Genomic DNA, 14,811 nt, shown 5'->3' on the forward strand with positions numbered 1-14,811 from the left:
AATTTAATTGCAGGGTTGTAAGTGTAATCTGTGGACATAATAGCAGATTGTTTTAATGGGCAATTACATTAAAAAAATAAATAAATAAAAAAACAGGAAAAACACCAGACACCTAAGGGCCATATGTTCGCCTCTGCCTGGAAGTCTCTCTAAAAAAAACACACACATAAGTCAACAGATAGTTTCCAGATTAATCCCTGTGACATCGTTTAGTACCAGACCGAACCCCACGTGGGGAGCCTGCATAAATTGCATCCTGTTGCAGGTGATTGGACAACATATCGATGACTGGCAGGAGGATGGAGCGCAGCCGGGACACTTTCTCCTCTCTATTGGATGTCTTTAATGGTCGCTCCTCCTTCAGACCACACACCATTGGCTTTGGGGGCGTCGCAGAGGAGCCGGGAAGTTGTAGTTCTTTATAGTAGACGCACATCTGTAGTGCTTATTATCGACTAATATGAATTAAACTACACGTCCCGACGTTACGGTACAGGCTCCTGTAATTGTTGTGAATATGTAATTGCGCTCGTACGACTGGTTGCTTCTAAATTTGGCTTCGCAGGGACAGGCTGCTACAGTCGGTGAGGTGGTCGCTCCGCCGGTGCAGCTGAGATGTGAACATTAACGGAGGCTGTAGGAAATTAACCGATAAATGCGTGACGACGGAACGCCGTGGAGAAGCTCAGTCGCGGACAAGCGGGGTCATGATGTGCCAGAAGCTGATGTTTTGTAGGGAAAACCAGAGAAAATAAACGAGTCATTGTTAGTTACAGGGGAAATATTCAGCTTTGTGCGCGTAGTCTAACGCGCCGGAGACACTGGAAGAAGACTGAGGCAACTCCTGCGTTGATTTCTACACTGAATGGACGTTTGAAATACTGTTTTTAAGAATGACGGCCAGCCAAAGGTCCGAGGATGTTCCCACTCTGCACGGTGCCTGCACATAGCCCGCTAACCAGCCACTGAGTGACCTTTTTACGCACGGGAAAGATCCGTGCCCACACATTCTGTTTTCGTGTTTAGGTGGATGAACTTTTCCAAACATTTTTAATGATTAGAGATCTGAGCAAGATGTACCCCCCGGCACGGCATCCGGTAAGTAGAGAGCAGTATCAGCCAAGCAGTGTGTCAAAACAGCGCAGATTAACAGCCGCGCGCCTGATGCGTAATCAGTTTAGATCAAGTTTCCGTGCCACCGCGCGCTCGCACGGACAATTGCGCTCATTGACAAACTGCTGCAGTGTGTGTCTGTGAGTGTGCGTGGGCTAACGAGTGAGAGACTGAGTGAAAGCAAAAGGCCATCTGAATGACAGAGAGCTATTGTAAATCGACAGTCTTGCCTCTGTGTGTGTGTCGTGACACTGAACTTTGGTGGCTCAGTTCTTCCTCTCTTCCTTCACACGCTGTTTGGTTTGGGTTGAGGTTCCTCATCAGCCGGGACAGCCGTTCAAGTTCACTGTCACCGAGTCCTGCGACCGGATCAAGGAGGAGTTCCAGTTCCTCCAAGCCCAGTATCACAGGTAAGTGTTTATGCTGTATAGAAACATCAACTCAGCGCCCAAATAGTGACAGAATACCAATGAAGTCTTCTGTATTATTCTGGGTTCATTTTAGAAACTAGAAAAAAAGTCATTTCTGATGACTTATTTCTGACCCACCAGTCATGTTTGAGTCATGCAGTATGACCAACATTTTTGGGAAAATGTATGATGCAATTAAATGAAATGCAAAAAGAGAAACCAATTTTTTGCTCAGGATTTGATTAAGGAATAAACATGCTTACTTTGAGACAAATATCCATTTTGCAAAATAGAGCTAACATGCTGTTAGTCTTTGTCTCAGGTCCATCTATCACACAGGTAAACCTGACCTTGGTATGCACGTCTCTCTCTGCAGGTGCAAGTGGTGTGAAATACTTTTTAGCCGACATGATGAAGTGTGAAATATATTGCTCGGGGCAGAACCGTGAGCATGATAGCAATGCATAATAATCACCCACCACTGGCCCCCTCGTAATTATTGTCCAATCACCTGGTGAGATGAACCAGCGGTCCAGTTTGTTGGCCAATCCTGGGGCTGAACAGCTGAACCAAGCCTAGTATCTGCTGCATGTGTAAATGTGTAATGCTGCGGCAGCCCAGATCAAACTGCTCCACACCAGTGAAATCCTAACTGCAGGAGGACACTGTTGATTTGTTAAAAAAAAGGGAGGGAAATGGATGAGAAACACATGCTGAATATAGATCATGGGACTAAAAGATTATTTCCTTTGGAGATGTTTTCTTATTTTTGTTTTTTAGAAGTAAAGTTATGACACTTTATTTGAGCTGAAAACATTTGTCCAAAGTAATGATCCAACCTCCTGTTACACTGAATGGCATTTTAAATATCTAAAAAGCGTATCTTAGCTCTTGTGTCTCCAAAATTGGTGTTTTTCACCTTTTAACTTAATCTGAAGGACTGCATGACTCATCTGTTGGCTGAAAAAAATTGTCCATCCAAGTTGTTGTATCAGATATCAAGAGTTTTTATCAGAAAGTGCCAAAATCCTTTAGTTTATTGCAATATTTACATTTCAGTAAAATGTGAAAATATCTTCATTTGTTCATATGTGGCATGTCAGCATCCTAACTTTATTTTGATGACATTGTCCCCCTGACAATTATCTTGTAAAATACACTCACAAAAGCATGTAGCAGTAATAAGTGGAGTGGAAGCTTTCCAGTAACAGGCGATATTTGAAAAGCGTTTAGCTTTAGTGTAACCACAGTTGTGATATGGATCCTCATTATATGGTTGCTTTTTTGTTGATGGTGCAGTTTGGGCATCCACTCACACTGTAAGAATATATGATGAGGTTTGTGTGGTCGTCTATTGATCCATTAATTACTGCACTGTACCTGCTGAGTAAGTGTCTGTGTCTGCAAGGGATGCTGGTGCGATCCCGGCGATCTTTCTTCAGTCTTTATTGCTGTCAAATTTAGAAATGTTAATTTAAACTAAAAGGATGTTGTCACTTTAGTCCCAGTTTGTAAAAGTCTGCTGGAAATGAGGCTCACATTTCCTTCTGTGAATTTTTTTAATGTGACAAAACATGTAAGGTTATGATCATGACATACACTAACAAAACGTTTTTTTCCTCCTGCCTCACAGTCTGAAAATGGAGTGTGAGAAACTGGCCAGTGAGAAAACGGAGATGCAGAGACACTATGTCATGGTGAGTCTCATTGACTACGTGTGTGTGTGTGTGTGCGTGTGCGCGGACATGCATGAATGCATTTTTATGTGTGCAAAAAGCGGAACAGAGAGGGCACATTTGTTTTACCTCGCTTTGATTTTTGTTTTTTCAGTACTACGAAATGTCGTATGGACTCAACATCGAGATGCACAAACAGGTAGGAGACATTTTTCACTCATTATGCAAACAAATCTGTGATCTGTGATTCTGTAGACACTGATCCTCAGTAATGTATTTTTATGCTGGCCAACATTTTAACAAACCTGGAGATAATCAATTTATCACTAGGTAGGAAGGTTAATTCTAGATAGGCCAAGTGGCATTTTTAAATCCTTTCCCATAGTGTTATTTCCAATACAAACCGCTACAAACTGTTGATTTTATAAAATCCTACAAGAAAACAGCAGTTTTAATTGTTTTTATCTCCTTATAGTGATGACCTGTTTGCCTTTTCCTGGCCTACAAACTCTATTCTGTTGTTTTCTCTGGTGTTAAAGGAAAATCAGCCAAGAATGTATATTAAAGATGTTATTATATTTTCTACTGATATATTTACAAGGTAAAATAAAAGCAGTGCTTCATCTTCACTATGTTGGGTTGCCTTGTGAGCCTCAGTTGTAATTCCACATGTGAATAATGATTTCATCAGTTTAATTGAACGAGAAAATGGCCTGAAAAATGACTCGAGTGAATGAGGATTTGGCCTTTAACGAGCCTTTACATTACCGCTGCCTTTTTTAAACACGGGGAGGTCATTAGCATAAATGTCTGTGTTAACCACACATCAACTGCCAGGCTAAATGGGCCACAGCTAACCAGCTACACATTCATTTCCAGAGAAATGGTGTGTGCAGTGTGTGTGTGTGTGTGTGTGTGTGTGTGTGTGTGTGTGTTCAAGTATGAGAGGAGCTGATAAATGCTTGGCCTTTGTCTTGCTTGTGTGTATGTGTTTTTCTGTTTGTGTGTAGCCTATCTATACTGCGTGTTTACTTTGCTGTATGTGTGTGTGTGTGTGTGTGTGTGTGTGGTGGGGTGTCTGTATAACAGCCCGTATGTATACAGTACATGTTTATTTAGTGTGTGTGTGTGTGCTCATATATTGTAGACGTTTACTTGTGGGTGTTTGTTGGTTGTTGTGTTATTTTCTGTTGTAGCGTGTGTGTGTGTGTGTGTTTGTTGCCGTGTGTGAATGTTGCACACTCACGCGGACTAATCAGGCCTGTCTGATGAAATATGGGTTGTCCGCTATAAATCCTGCTGTCTGCTGTTTGTGTTTGTGTGTATTTATATGGGCAACAGAGAAAAAATAAAAAGAGGTTAAATGTGGCCTGTGGCTCTGTGTCGTTCCCAATGATTTCTGTCAGAAGACAGTTTTGGAGAGTGAATCCCTAATATCTGCCAGCAGTCTGTCTGCGCATGTTACCGTGTGTGTGTGTGTGTGTGTGTGTGTGTGTGCGTGTTTGTATGTGTGTGTGTGTGAGTTTTGGAAGCGAATGATTTTGCAGGTTGTGTTTGTGTGTGCTCGTATGCCAGTGTGCCTGGGTGTTAATGTGTGTTTTCTGTCCATTGATATGATGATACGACATGTGTGGCTCATTGAGTGGATGCCGAGATTGAAGGGGGGGGGCTGGTGGTAGTGGTGGTGGGGATGTCGAGCTTCAGTCCCATTAAGGCAGGCGGCCTCCGCTACGAAGTAAATTGCTAATATTGCTTGTTTAGCATTTTCTGAGGGTAATAGGCCCATTGATTTTTGGCTCTGCTCTCTTTTTTATTCACATAGAAGGGCTCTCCCTGGGCTCTGGTGCCTGGGGAGTGAAATGTACCAGCACTCGTTAAAGAAAAATTGACTTGTAGACGGAGGACAGGGCAGGGAGGCGGGGAAGGGGTGTGGAGAGAGGAGGGGTACAAGGGGTTTAGAGCATGGGACTGTGCTGCGAGAGGACAGCTAATCAATTGCAAATTAGCGAGGCTGAAAGAGAAATAAAGTGAGCGAAGGATGGGGAGAAAAGGGAAGGAGGAGGGAGGAGAAAGTGGCGAAAGAAGGAAGTAATAGGGGGTGGGTGAAAAAATCGATTCACATAAGAATCTCGATTCTTATCTCCTACGATTCTGAATCGATTCACAAATGTCAAAAATGGATTTTCTAAATGTTAGTTAATAACGTGATGTTGACGGAACAAAAAAGGCAGAAATCAGCTGCGAGGGCAGTGCAGCACCCAGGCAGTCTGCATCGCGCACACGCTAGAGTTATTTTGTAGTTAATCTTCAAAAAAGGCAGCGAGCGGTTGCAAGCATTTTTTGATATAATGACTAAATGATTATCTTTGTTAGACGAACATGAAGTATATTGTGAACTTTTGTACGCTGTCACTCAGAGACTTATGTTACCGGAGCGGAGCAGCAAACTCCAGCAGTAACAAATGAGACTGGCTGACCAACATTGAATTTAGTGGCATCTAGAAGAACGGACTTGGCAGAACTAGAATATAATATTCATAAGTATGTTTTAATTAGTGTATAATCACCTGAAAATAAGAACCATTGTGTTTGCGTTACATTAGAATGAGCCCTTTATATCCACATAGGGAGCAGGTCTTCTTCCATGGAGCCTGCCATGTTGCACGGCCATGTTTCTACAGTAGCCCAGAAAGGACAAACCAAACACTGGTTCCATAGAGGGCCTTTTGTGTTTTTTGTGAGTTTCACGGCCATCGTACGTTCTTCTACATGCTTGGAAGGGGAGTGGGAGAGGGTTATTCTGTTGGTTGCAATCTTCAACCTCACCACTAGATGTTACACACTGCACCTTTAAATAACTAATACCAACTCTGAGGTGAAGAAAATAACCTGGTGCTCAGTCTGTTTCACCCCAAGTGGGTAGCTTCGGGCCTGAAAAGTGAAGCCAATACCGAAGTGTCTTAAATCTGCATTCTTTCTAATGGCCAGCAGGGGGAAACTCCATTGGTTGCAAAAAGAAGTGCGATTGAAGTCTATGATAAAATGATCCTACTTCTCATTTACTTTATTACCTCGGTAAACAGTTTCCTAATGAGTTTATGGTCTCAGTCGTTAGTTTTAAGTCTTCTTCAATACAGCATGATGTTCATTTTGTAAATTATGGTCCCATTTAGAGTAAAATAGACAATAAAATGTGATTGACAAGTCGTTACTATGGCAACAACATTGGTTACGTACGTTACATATCGTAACCCCAGATTAGAATAGGATACGGGCTTAGCCGTTGCTATTTCAGTGTGTTTTCAGTTCATGAAAGTTAATTTGTAACAATTTGGTCGCCTAAATAAGTCTTGTTCAGTGTTCAACTGTATTGAAAGACCCTTTAAGGAGTCAGCTGTTCAGTTTCTCTGGTAAGTACTTTTTGTTTTAAGCCTGTTTTTCACAAGCCAAAATTAGCATTAGCATGAGCATTATCACAGTTAACCATAGACTGTATATGCACTGTGCTAACCAAGCTAGCAGCTAGCAGCCAGTGTTAGGGTAAGCTCAACCCTCTCATACAAATATGGTCACTTCTGGCTCCAAAAATCCATGATGATGACAATCAAAATGCCAAACTTGAGGCTTCAAAATGGGAGTCCACAAACCAGTGGGTTTTTAAAGTCTATAGTTTCACCTCAAAAACCCTGCACCTGCACCGGCTCTGCGTCTCGTGAAATGATGGCTTTCCCTGGAACAGTGTAGTGGAACGGTTTCAATGGACTAAGGACACCAGTGAATGGTTTGGCACCCAGTATAGTGGAGCAACAGACTGAAAATAGTGCCGCCTTTTCTATTCATTCAGTTGAGAATTGGTTTTGAATCGAGAATCAATTCTGAATCGAATCAGACAACAAGAGTTGGAATCGATATGAATCCTTAGATTCCCAAACACTCACACCCCTACGAAGTAATAAGACGTTTTGATATTGAAGACTGGCAGTTTTCAACAAGGTCTGACAACTCATTTTACTGCAGTGGATAGGGCGCCATTTGTTTCTTTTAGATTTGGTCACGTAATGTTTTATCCGCCATTTTAATATTTGGACTCACTTCTAGAAAATGTATTTAGAACAAGATGAAAAACATATTATAACCTTTAAATCACAGCAAATAACGTCTGTGTTGATACTGGATATTTGGGGTTGATGCCGATACCAGTATTAGAGTACAAAAAAAACTGATATCGATATATTGGTCAATAATCTTATATATACAGAATATATACATAAATGCACATTTTTTGCAATGATCCCTCAAATGTACTTGTGACAAAAATATGTAATGGAGGCATGATATTTTACAGTTAAACAATAAACTTTATTGTATAAAATGACATCAGTGCACTGAAACAGTAAACTTCACTGGGAATTTAATAATTATAAAAAACTATAAATAAAAAAACACTAAACAAGAAAACATATGTATGTATAAATTAAACTTGGATTAAGAAAAAGGGTCAAATATACATAAAATGCTGCCTATATAACTTTAGAAAATGAAAGAAAATATTGGCGCATATCAGACAACATACATGCCAATATGATATATTTATGATAGGCCAATATTGGCTTATAATGTCGGCTGACCAATATATCGGTCAGGCTCTAGTTTGAAGAAATTTTTCAATATTTTAAATCAGTAAAATCTTTAACAAAAATTTCCTCATTTTTACTTTAAACTTCACTCTTGTTAAATAACAGGAGGGTGAAAATGGTGACAGGCTGGACAAAATTGTACAAAATTCTCTGGTTCCAGCCTCTAAAATGATTATAATATAATATGAATTAATATTTTTTAGCTCTCACTGATAGTAAACTAAACATCTTTGGATTGTTGACCGTTGGCTGAGACAAAAGAAGACATTTGGGCTTTGGGAAACAGTGATCAACATTTTCTGACATTTTATAGACCAGATGGATCAATCGGTAATGAAAATAATCGTTAGTTGCAGCAGAAATGTTCTCATGTTGCAAATCATGTTCTCATTGCAAATGAGGTGAAACGGCCTGCAAACATAGGGTCTTGGTTCTGGTCACAAGTAGACATTGCTTTGTTTTAGAGGGATCAGAAGCCAAAAAGATCAGGAACCACTGTATTTGATCATGTTTTCATACTGTATATGTCAATATGTCAATACTTAATGTACTCTTGTTAATAGTCTATGAGGGCAGTGTAACACCACTTCTTATCTGGAGGAAGAGAGATTTTAAACTATTAAGAGGATGACAAAAATACTCATATAAACAAAAAACAGAGTCTTAACATTCATTTTGCAGTTTGACATGAGCTGATAGTGCCCTTTGTTTGTCCTCTCTGTCTCTCCCTACCTATCTAGCTGTGTCTTTCACACACCCACTCAAACACACATGCAGGCTCAAGGGAATACAGCCTTTATATGGTGGGGTCCATTAGGTGTATTAGCTGGTGGTGAAAAGTGGTGCTGATGTGGTGCTTACAAAGCTCCACGGGGGAGACGGACATTTGATCTTCTATCTGACCCAATCTGACTCCAGGGCTCCTGCCTGATCTAATTTCTTTGTTGTTAGGAGTTAAAGTGGGACTATTTGAACTGTTTTTTTTATCTTTTATTTTTTCAGGCAACATCTTTGGTGATAAGTGGTTATTGCTGGGGGTGTTTTTGTGCTGCACAAGCCATTCCTGTTATCCCATAGAGACTTCACTACTGTAACCCAACAAGCTAAAAGATCACAAGAAGGCGCTGTCAGGGAGATAATGAAAGTATATTCAGTGGCAAATTCTGCCTTTTTGCTTTTCATAAAAGTCAAAACTCAAGCAGTTCACACCATTTATTGCATGTTGTTGATCTGATCACGAGGGGAAAACCATAAAGTAAGAAGTTCAATACAGCACATTGCCTCTCAAAGCTACTGCTTACTTATTTTTCTACTTGTTTTTTTACTGGAGGAACATTTCTCCAGTGACTCATACACAGGAGAAATTCAGCACACATGATCTTGCCTCTGAGGTTACTGGGCTTTATGTGACCACAGAGTCCTTTTAATCTAGCAATAAGCTGCTTCATGGATCGACCTGGTTTGAATCCTAACCTTAGTGGACTCTCTGGTCAGTCGTTTCTTATTATTTATTCACTGTCAAGACGGGGACAGGTCCAGGTCAAAGTCGAGGCCTGCTCGCTGTAGAAATAAATTCTCTGGGTTTGCACAAACCGCAGGACAAAAAAAAAACAAAAAAACAAGCCTTGGTTTCGCTTTGGTCTCTGTGGTGTCAACAGACGTGTTGGCCAAACAGGCTGACATCCCTGCACTCCAGCTGACAGTCACAGTTGTCTGCCACTGATGTAAAATGTCACCTGAAATTGGTTGTGTTGCCTTGTGGAAAAGCATCTCCATTTCCTTTTATGCTCCAGCGCTTTTGTTTCCATTTCTGTGCTTACATCTCAGGGTCAACTCTTGAAAATAAATCGATTGGAGGTTCATGTTGTGGAGTTGTTAGTGGAGATCTGCATCCTTACAACTGATCTTGCAGGTTCAAAATAACATTTTTTGATTTAATGCTGCTGCATTTCGTCTTTCAGTCTTTCAAAACAACTGTTGTTGTTTTTAAAGGACCATACCAGTAATTTTTTATGTTCTAAATATAATATATTTTTATATGACTGCAAATTAATCAATTGTGTTTTAGATTTTTGGATGAGTTATTCTTTATCTTCCAGACAGCCACTGGTTTTCATTCATTTCTCTATGATATGGAAATCTCAACTCTTGACATTTGTTTGACTTGTGTGATCTGTCACAGTGATCAATTGGTTTGAAAAGTCACTGCATTACCACACAGTAAAATTGCAATAAAACTGAGAAAAATAAGTGGATTACACAACTTAAGCAAGTTTCAGGAGTCTCCTAATTGGTTTTCATACTGTGGGGATGTGAATGCTGCCTAGAATTGCCTAAAATTGTACAGAAAAAGGATTATCAAAAATATAAAGCGTGGATGATTTATAATAATGAAGCTAAAACCTGCAAAAACACCAACATGGCCCTTATAGTTGTGCTTTTTTTTTTTTAAACCGACTTCAGGATCTTGAAAGGTTATGTCTCTTTGTTTGTAGCAATGCTTTGCAGCCCTCTCCATTTCTAGCCAATGTGGTGACATCTTATACAATCTGTAGCTCTCTGATATCCATCCTCTGTCTCCTTGAACATCCATTCACTCTGCCAGGCCAGAGGAAAGTCGCTTCTTATAGAAAGGATTGATGTTAGCTTAAACGGACGATCATCAGTTCATTTCCTAGCTGTAAAATACTGAGTGTTGTAAGGGATCAAGACATACCTCCTTTCCCACAACACCTAACATTATGGTGCCTTTGAACACTTAAACCCAAACCAACTGCTTCAGTGGAGTTTCTCTGGGGCTAATATGTACCGGGCAGCTCCCCGGTGTGTCTGAATGTGAAGCAGAACTGAACTGAAAAAGGGCATGTGTGCACAGCAAGAGTTCCCTGGATAAACGTTAAATATAAAATGAAAATGTCAGTGTTTTAGGTTGTGTGTGGGAGTGTGTGCGGCTGCAGTGTTGCCTTTTCTAGCAGGTAAGTTGAACTGGAACCTCCTTGCTTTGATTTCAACATCTTGCTCGACTCTAAATGGCTTGTTAGACATCCTGTTACATCCTTTTACAAAAAAAAAAACACTTTGAAGTTCTCTCATTGTCCCTCATGTCCTAAAAGGTGACCACTTCTAGATGATATAAGAAAAAATATCATCTGAAAGACTTTTGATGTCAAAGATGTTTTATGTTTAGAGGGTGAGATTGTGTCGTTTAAGTGAATGATCAAGCGCGAACGCTGACTGAATTGATGTGCTCGGTGGAGCCTTGAGTATGTTACCCCTCGAATTTCTGGTAATTACTGTGTTTGGCTCAGATTGAGGCAGTTGTTTAGTTTTTCCTGCATGTATTGTCTGGCCTTACCTGACAGCAGCTCTTTCCTGCTGCTCTTACATGTAACTCACCAAAACTTCACCTGAGCTGGTGCTGCTTCTATAGCACACATCCTCTGCCTCAGTGCAGGGAAAATCAGACATGTAAAAGTCAACTGTCTGCCCCAAACTGCTCCAGTATTAGAAATTATTGATAAAAATAAGCTTTTTTTTGTATATATCACCATTTAAATGCAGCTAAAAGTGCTTTTCATAAAATATTTTTTTTACATTCAGTATAAACTTTGTAAAAAACGTATTATTTGCTGCATGTTCTTTAAAACTTTATTTTAAATGCATAGTAGAGCTACAACTATTAGTCTACTGATTAGTTGATTAGTTGAAATAAGCATAACATAATGTTATTTATTGTAAACAGGGATTTATTCTTTAAGATCCCCTCCGGACATGTATTAAGACATATAAAAATTGACACAAAAAAGGTATAATTACCACTTTAAAATTCTTAAAATGGCATCTACTCCTTCTCCCTCATTAAAAATGCCAGAATCTATGAATATGCAAATACTTTTGATTTCAAAAGTTTAACTGCTGGGCACAAGATGTCTCCTACTTCACTGTAAAGTCTTTTCTCAGTGTTTGTGCACTAGAGGCTTCAAGTTTCCACATCACACTTGTGTTATTTGAATACTGGACTATGATTCATTCAAACTACAGTAGGTATTTTCAAATCACGCTCATAGGTCCATCCCTTAACATCAGATTTTCAATGAGCACAAAGAAAAGGTGAGAACAGCCTTCTAGTGTCAAACTCCAACTGATGGAACAAGAAGAAAAACATATTCTTTAGCGGATGGGAACTTTAAACTCGGTAAACACAGAGACTGAAAGTTTCACTCATAATGTTTCAATCTCAAAAAACATTTGTGGTCAAATAGCATCATATGGATTAAGGTCAAGTGAACAGAAATATTGTTTTGATCTGTAGTTCATGCAAACCGCTGCACAAATTCACTTCAAAATATAGTAGACACTGAGATAAGACCTTGGATGATGCAGATCCTGACATTTGAGACATTTGCCAAAATATCAGCGGCGGCACTATCAGTTAACCTCAGAAATAATATTGCTAGAGAGTTTCCTTCAGGTATTGATGGCAAAGTCTTCTTCACAAGAAATCAGAGCGAAGACTTTATTTTGTGTAGTTGTTCATACTTACTCTTACAAATAAAGAAGGTGATGTTCATCCCTGTGTGCCCGTGTGAGAGTGTGTTTTTGGTGTGAGTCTGCGTCTTTTGTCTGTGTTTGTGTTTATTTGTGCTTTGGATTCGAGTTGCACTTAACACTCCCTTTGGGACAGTGGATCAGGCAATTTCCTGTTAAAAAAACATCCTACCTGATGGGGGGGAGAGAGAGAGTGCTGTATAATCTTTAAAAGCCAACCCTTGGGTTCAGTAAAAACATCTGATGAATACAGAGAAGGCTGTGGAGGTGTGTATCTGCTTGTGTGTGTTTGTGTACATGGCTGTGTTTATGTGTGTGTGTGTGCTGTTTGTGCTTCTGTGTGAAGGGTTTGTATCAGTGTGTGTCTGTAGGTTTGCTCTCATGGCCTCAGGGGACTTCTGTTAGCGCTGATACCAGAGCAAAGTTCACCTCTGTCAAGGTCACATACATGAATCAAGTGCTTGGCAAGGTTAGAGATGAAGCTTCTTCTGCGTTTAGTTTTTATTGGACTTGGAGGTATTATCTTTTTTTTTTCTTCAGTTGGCTCTTAAATTAGCCGATTAAGTAGAAAAAAAATCACGTAGGTTAAGTTTTCTTTCAGCACTCTCCTTCAAATTTTCAAGAAGGCCAAATCCTGCCTTTTTATTTACAAATGGTCCATTCGGCTGAGTTTGATTGATGTTTAGAGAGTGAAGCAGTAGAATAACGTTTGGGCAGAAATAAAATCTCACAAATACAGTTTTAAAAAGTCACAAATCTTGTCGTCTAGTCATGTACTTCTCATCAAAATAGATTATAATAGATAATAAAATGTGTCTGTTTATGACTTGAGTGTTTATTGACTGACTGGCGACTGGTGATTATGTGATGAAATGGTTTTCTTATTTATTGTGCGAGTTGCCACTTAATATCACTATTCTTATGTGAATTGTTTAGAGAGCAGGTGCACAGTAAGTCTTTGATATTTGCAGCATTTTTGAGTAATTTAATAATATCACATTTGCTTTGAATTTATATGATAGTAGAAAAACCCTACTAATCATCTGAAAAAACGTATCTCTTTTAGAAACCTGTAAATTTAACTGGGAATCAATGGAAGTTGCATCTGTGGTATTTGTGCTGCTCTGTGTGTATCGATACATACAGTAGATCACCAACATTGCAAGCAACCGCCTCTAGGATTTCAAGGGCATGTGGTCATTTTACCTGAAAACAAATAAGGTTTTCTTTGTTTCCTCAAGAAAGGCACATATTAAAGCTTCATCCCTCCTCCGCCCTTTTGCCTCCATGAAGCCTTTCACGGACCAAATACAACATAATGATGAGTATTAATACAAGTGACAACAGGCTGGCTGTAACCAGCTCTGCTGCTATGAGTATTTATGAATGTGCTGACATGTGATCGCAAATGAGATGTGTCTTATTCTGATTGAAAGTGCGTGTGTGTACACAAAACAAGTTTATGCATGTCTAAAAAATGTCGACTGGAGTTTGAGTATCTTAATCCGGATCACGATAAATATCACGTTTATCACGGACATAAAGCATTTATAACTCACTCCCTGCTTGACACGTTGTAACCAGCCTATTTTTTTTTTTTATTTCTGTTCAAATACCTGCTCTACAACCTCTTGAGAGCACTCTTTGAGATTTGTTTTTTCAGTTTTGGTGACATTGGTACTAAGTGCTCATTGCTGTGGTACCTGTGCACTGCATTTCTTAGAGTTCATCTGTAAATCAAACAGTGTGGGTGGCACTTTGATGTCTTTTTCTCCTCTCACATTTTTCTGCAGATGTTTTGAGTTTCTGTCATTTTATTGCTCTTTTCATGGTCATTTACTGCTCTTATGTCATCCTAGTTATTCTTCTTTTCATCAAAACACTTATATGAACAGCCTTAAATGTAAAATGCAAGATTTCCTGCGAGCCTGAAGATTTTTTCCCAGGGACAGATGTAAAAGCTTTCAGTAGCAGAGTACACATCAATTACTATTACGGATATTTATGTGAAATTATGTCAGCTGTTACTTAAACCTAAGACAGTTGTAGGTTGTGTGCAGAGGATGACTGTCTTGTCGGTGGGTGACTTTGAAGTTGATTGTGTTTTCTGCGCCCACCTCTCTGTCTTGCAGGCGGAGATCGTCAAACGGCTGAACGCAATCTGCGCCCAAGTCATTCCTTTCCTCTCTCAAGAGGTAAGACCCAAATGCCTGTCACTGTGAGTTAAGAAGGAGGCGGGTGAGAGAGAGAGAGAGAGAGAGAGAGAGAGAGAGAGAGAGGAACCGTAGAAGGAGGAGAAGTATGTGGTGGATTGTGAGGCAAAACAGACAGATATGGACACACACATGCATGCACACACACACACACACTCACACACAGCTTATCCTGGGCTAATCCTCCCTGCTCGGGATAGGCAGATATGCTCTG

General features: G+C 39.8%; 1 protein-coding gene across 3 annotated transcripts in view; it reads left to right on the top strand.

The window, feature by feature from the left end:
* The first annotated feature begins 220 nt into the window (after positions 1 to 220).
* LOC137200466 (transducin-like enhancer protein 4) overlaps positions 221 to 14,811 on the top strand; it is a 41,272-nt gene continuing 26,681 nt past the window's right edge. For 2 of the 3 annotated variants that reach the window (XM_067615324.1, XM_067615333.1), the window contains exons 1-5: positions 221 to 1,098; positions 1,426 to 1,523; positions 3,157 to 3,220; positions 3,354 to 3,398; positions 14,517 to 14,579. In XM_067615324.1, the coding sequence (XP_067471425.1) occupies positions 1,054 to 1,098; positions 1,426 to 1,523; positions 3,157 to 3,220; positions 3,354 to 3,398; positions 14,517 to 14,579 (315 nt within the window). In that variant the 5' untranslated portion in view covers positions 221 to 1,053. The remainder of the gene's footprint in view (positions 1,099 to 1,425; positions 1,524 to 3,156; positions 3,221 to 3,353; positions 3,399 to 14,516; positions 14,580 to 14,811) is intronic. The other variant, XM_067615342.1, reaches the window with a different exon arrangement.

The sequence above is a fragment of the Thunnus thynnus genome, chromosome 2 (genome assembly GCF_963924715.1).
Source record: "Thunnus thynnus chromosome 2, fThuThy2.1, whole genome shotgun sequence".
Taxonomy (NCBI): domain Eukaryota; kingdom Metazoa; phylum Chordata; class Actinopteri; order Scombriformes; family Scombridae; genus Thunnus; species Thunnus thynnus.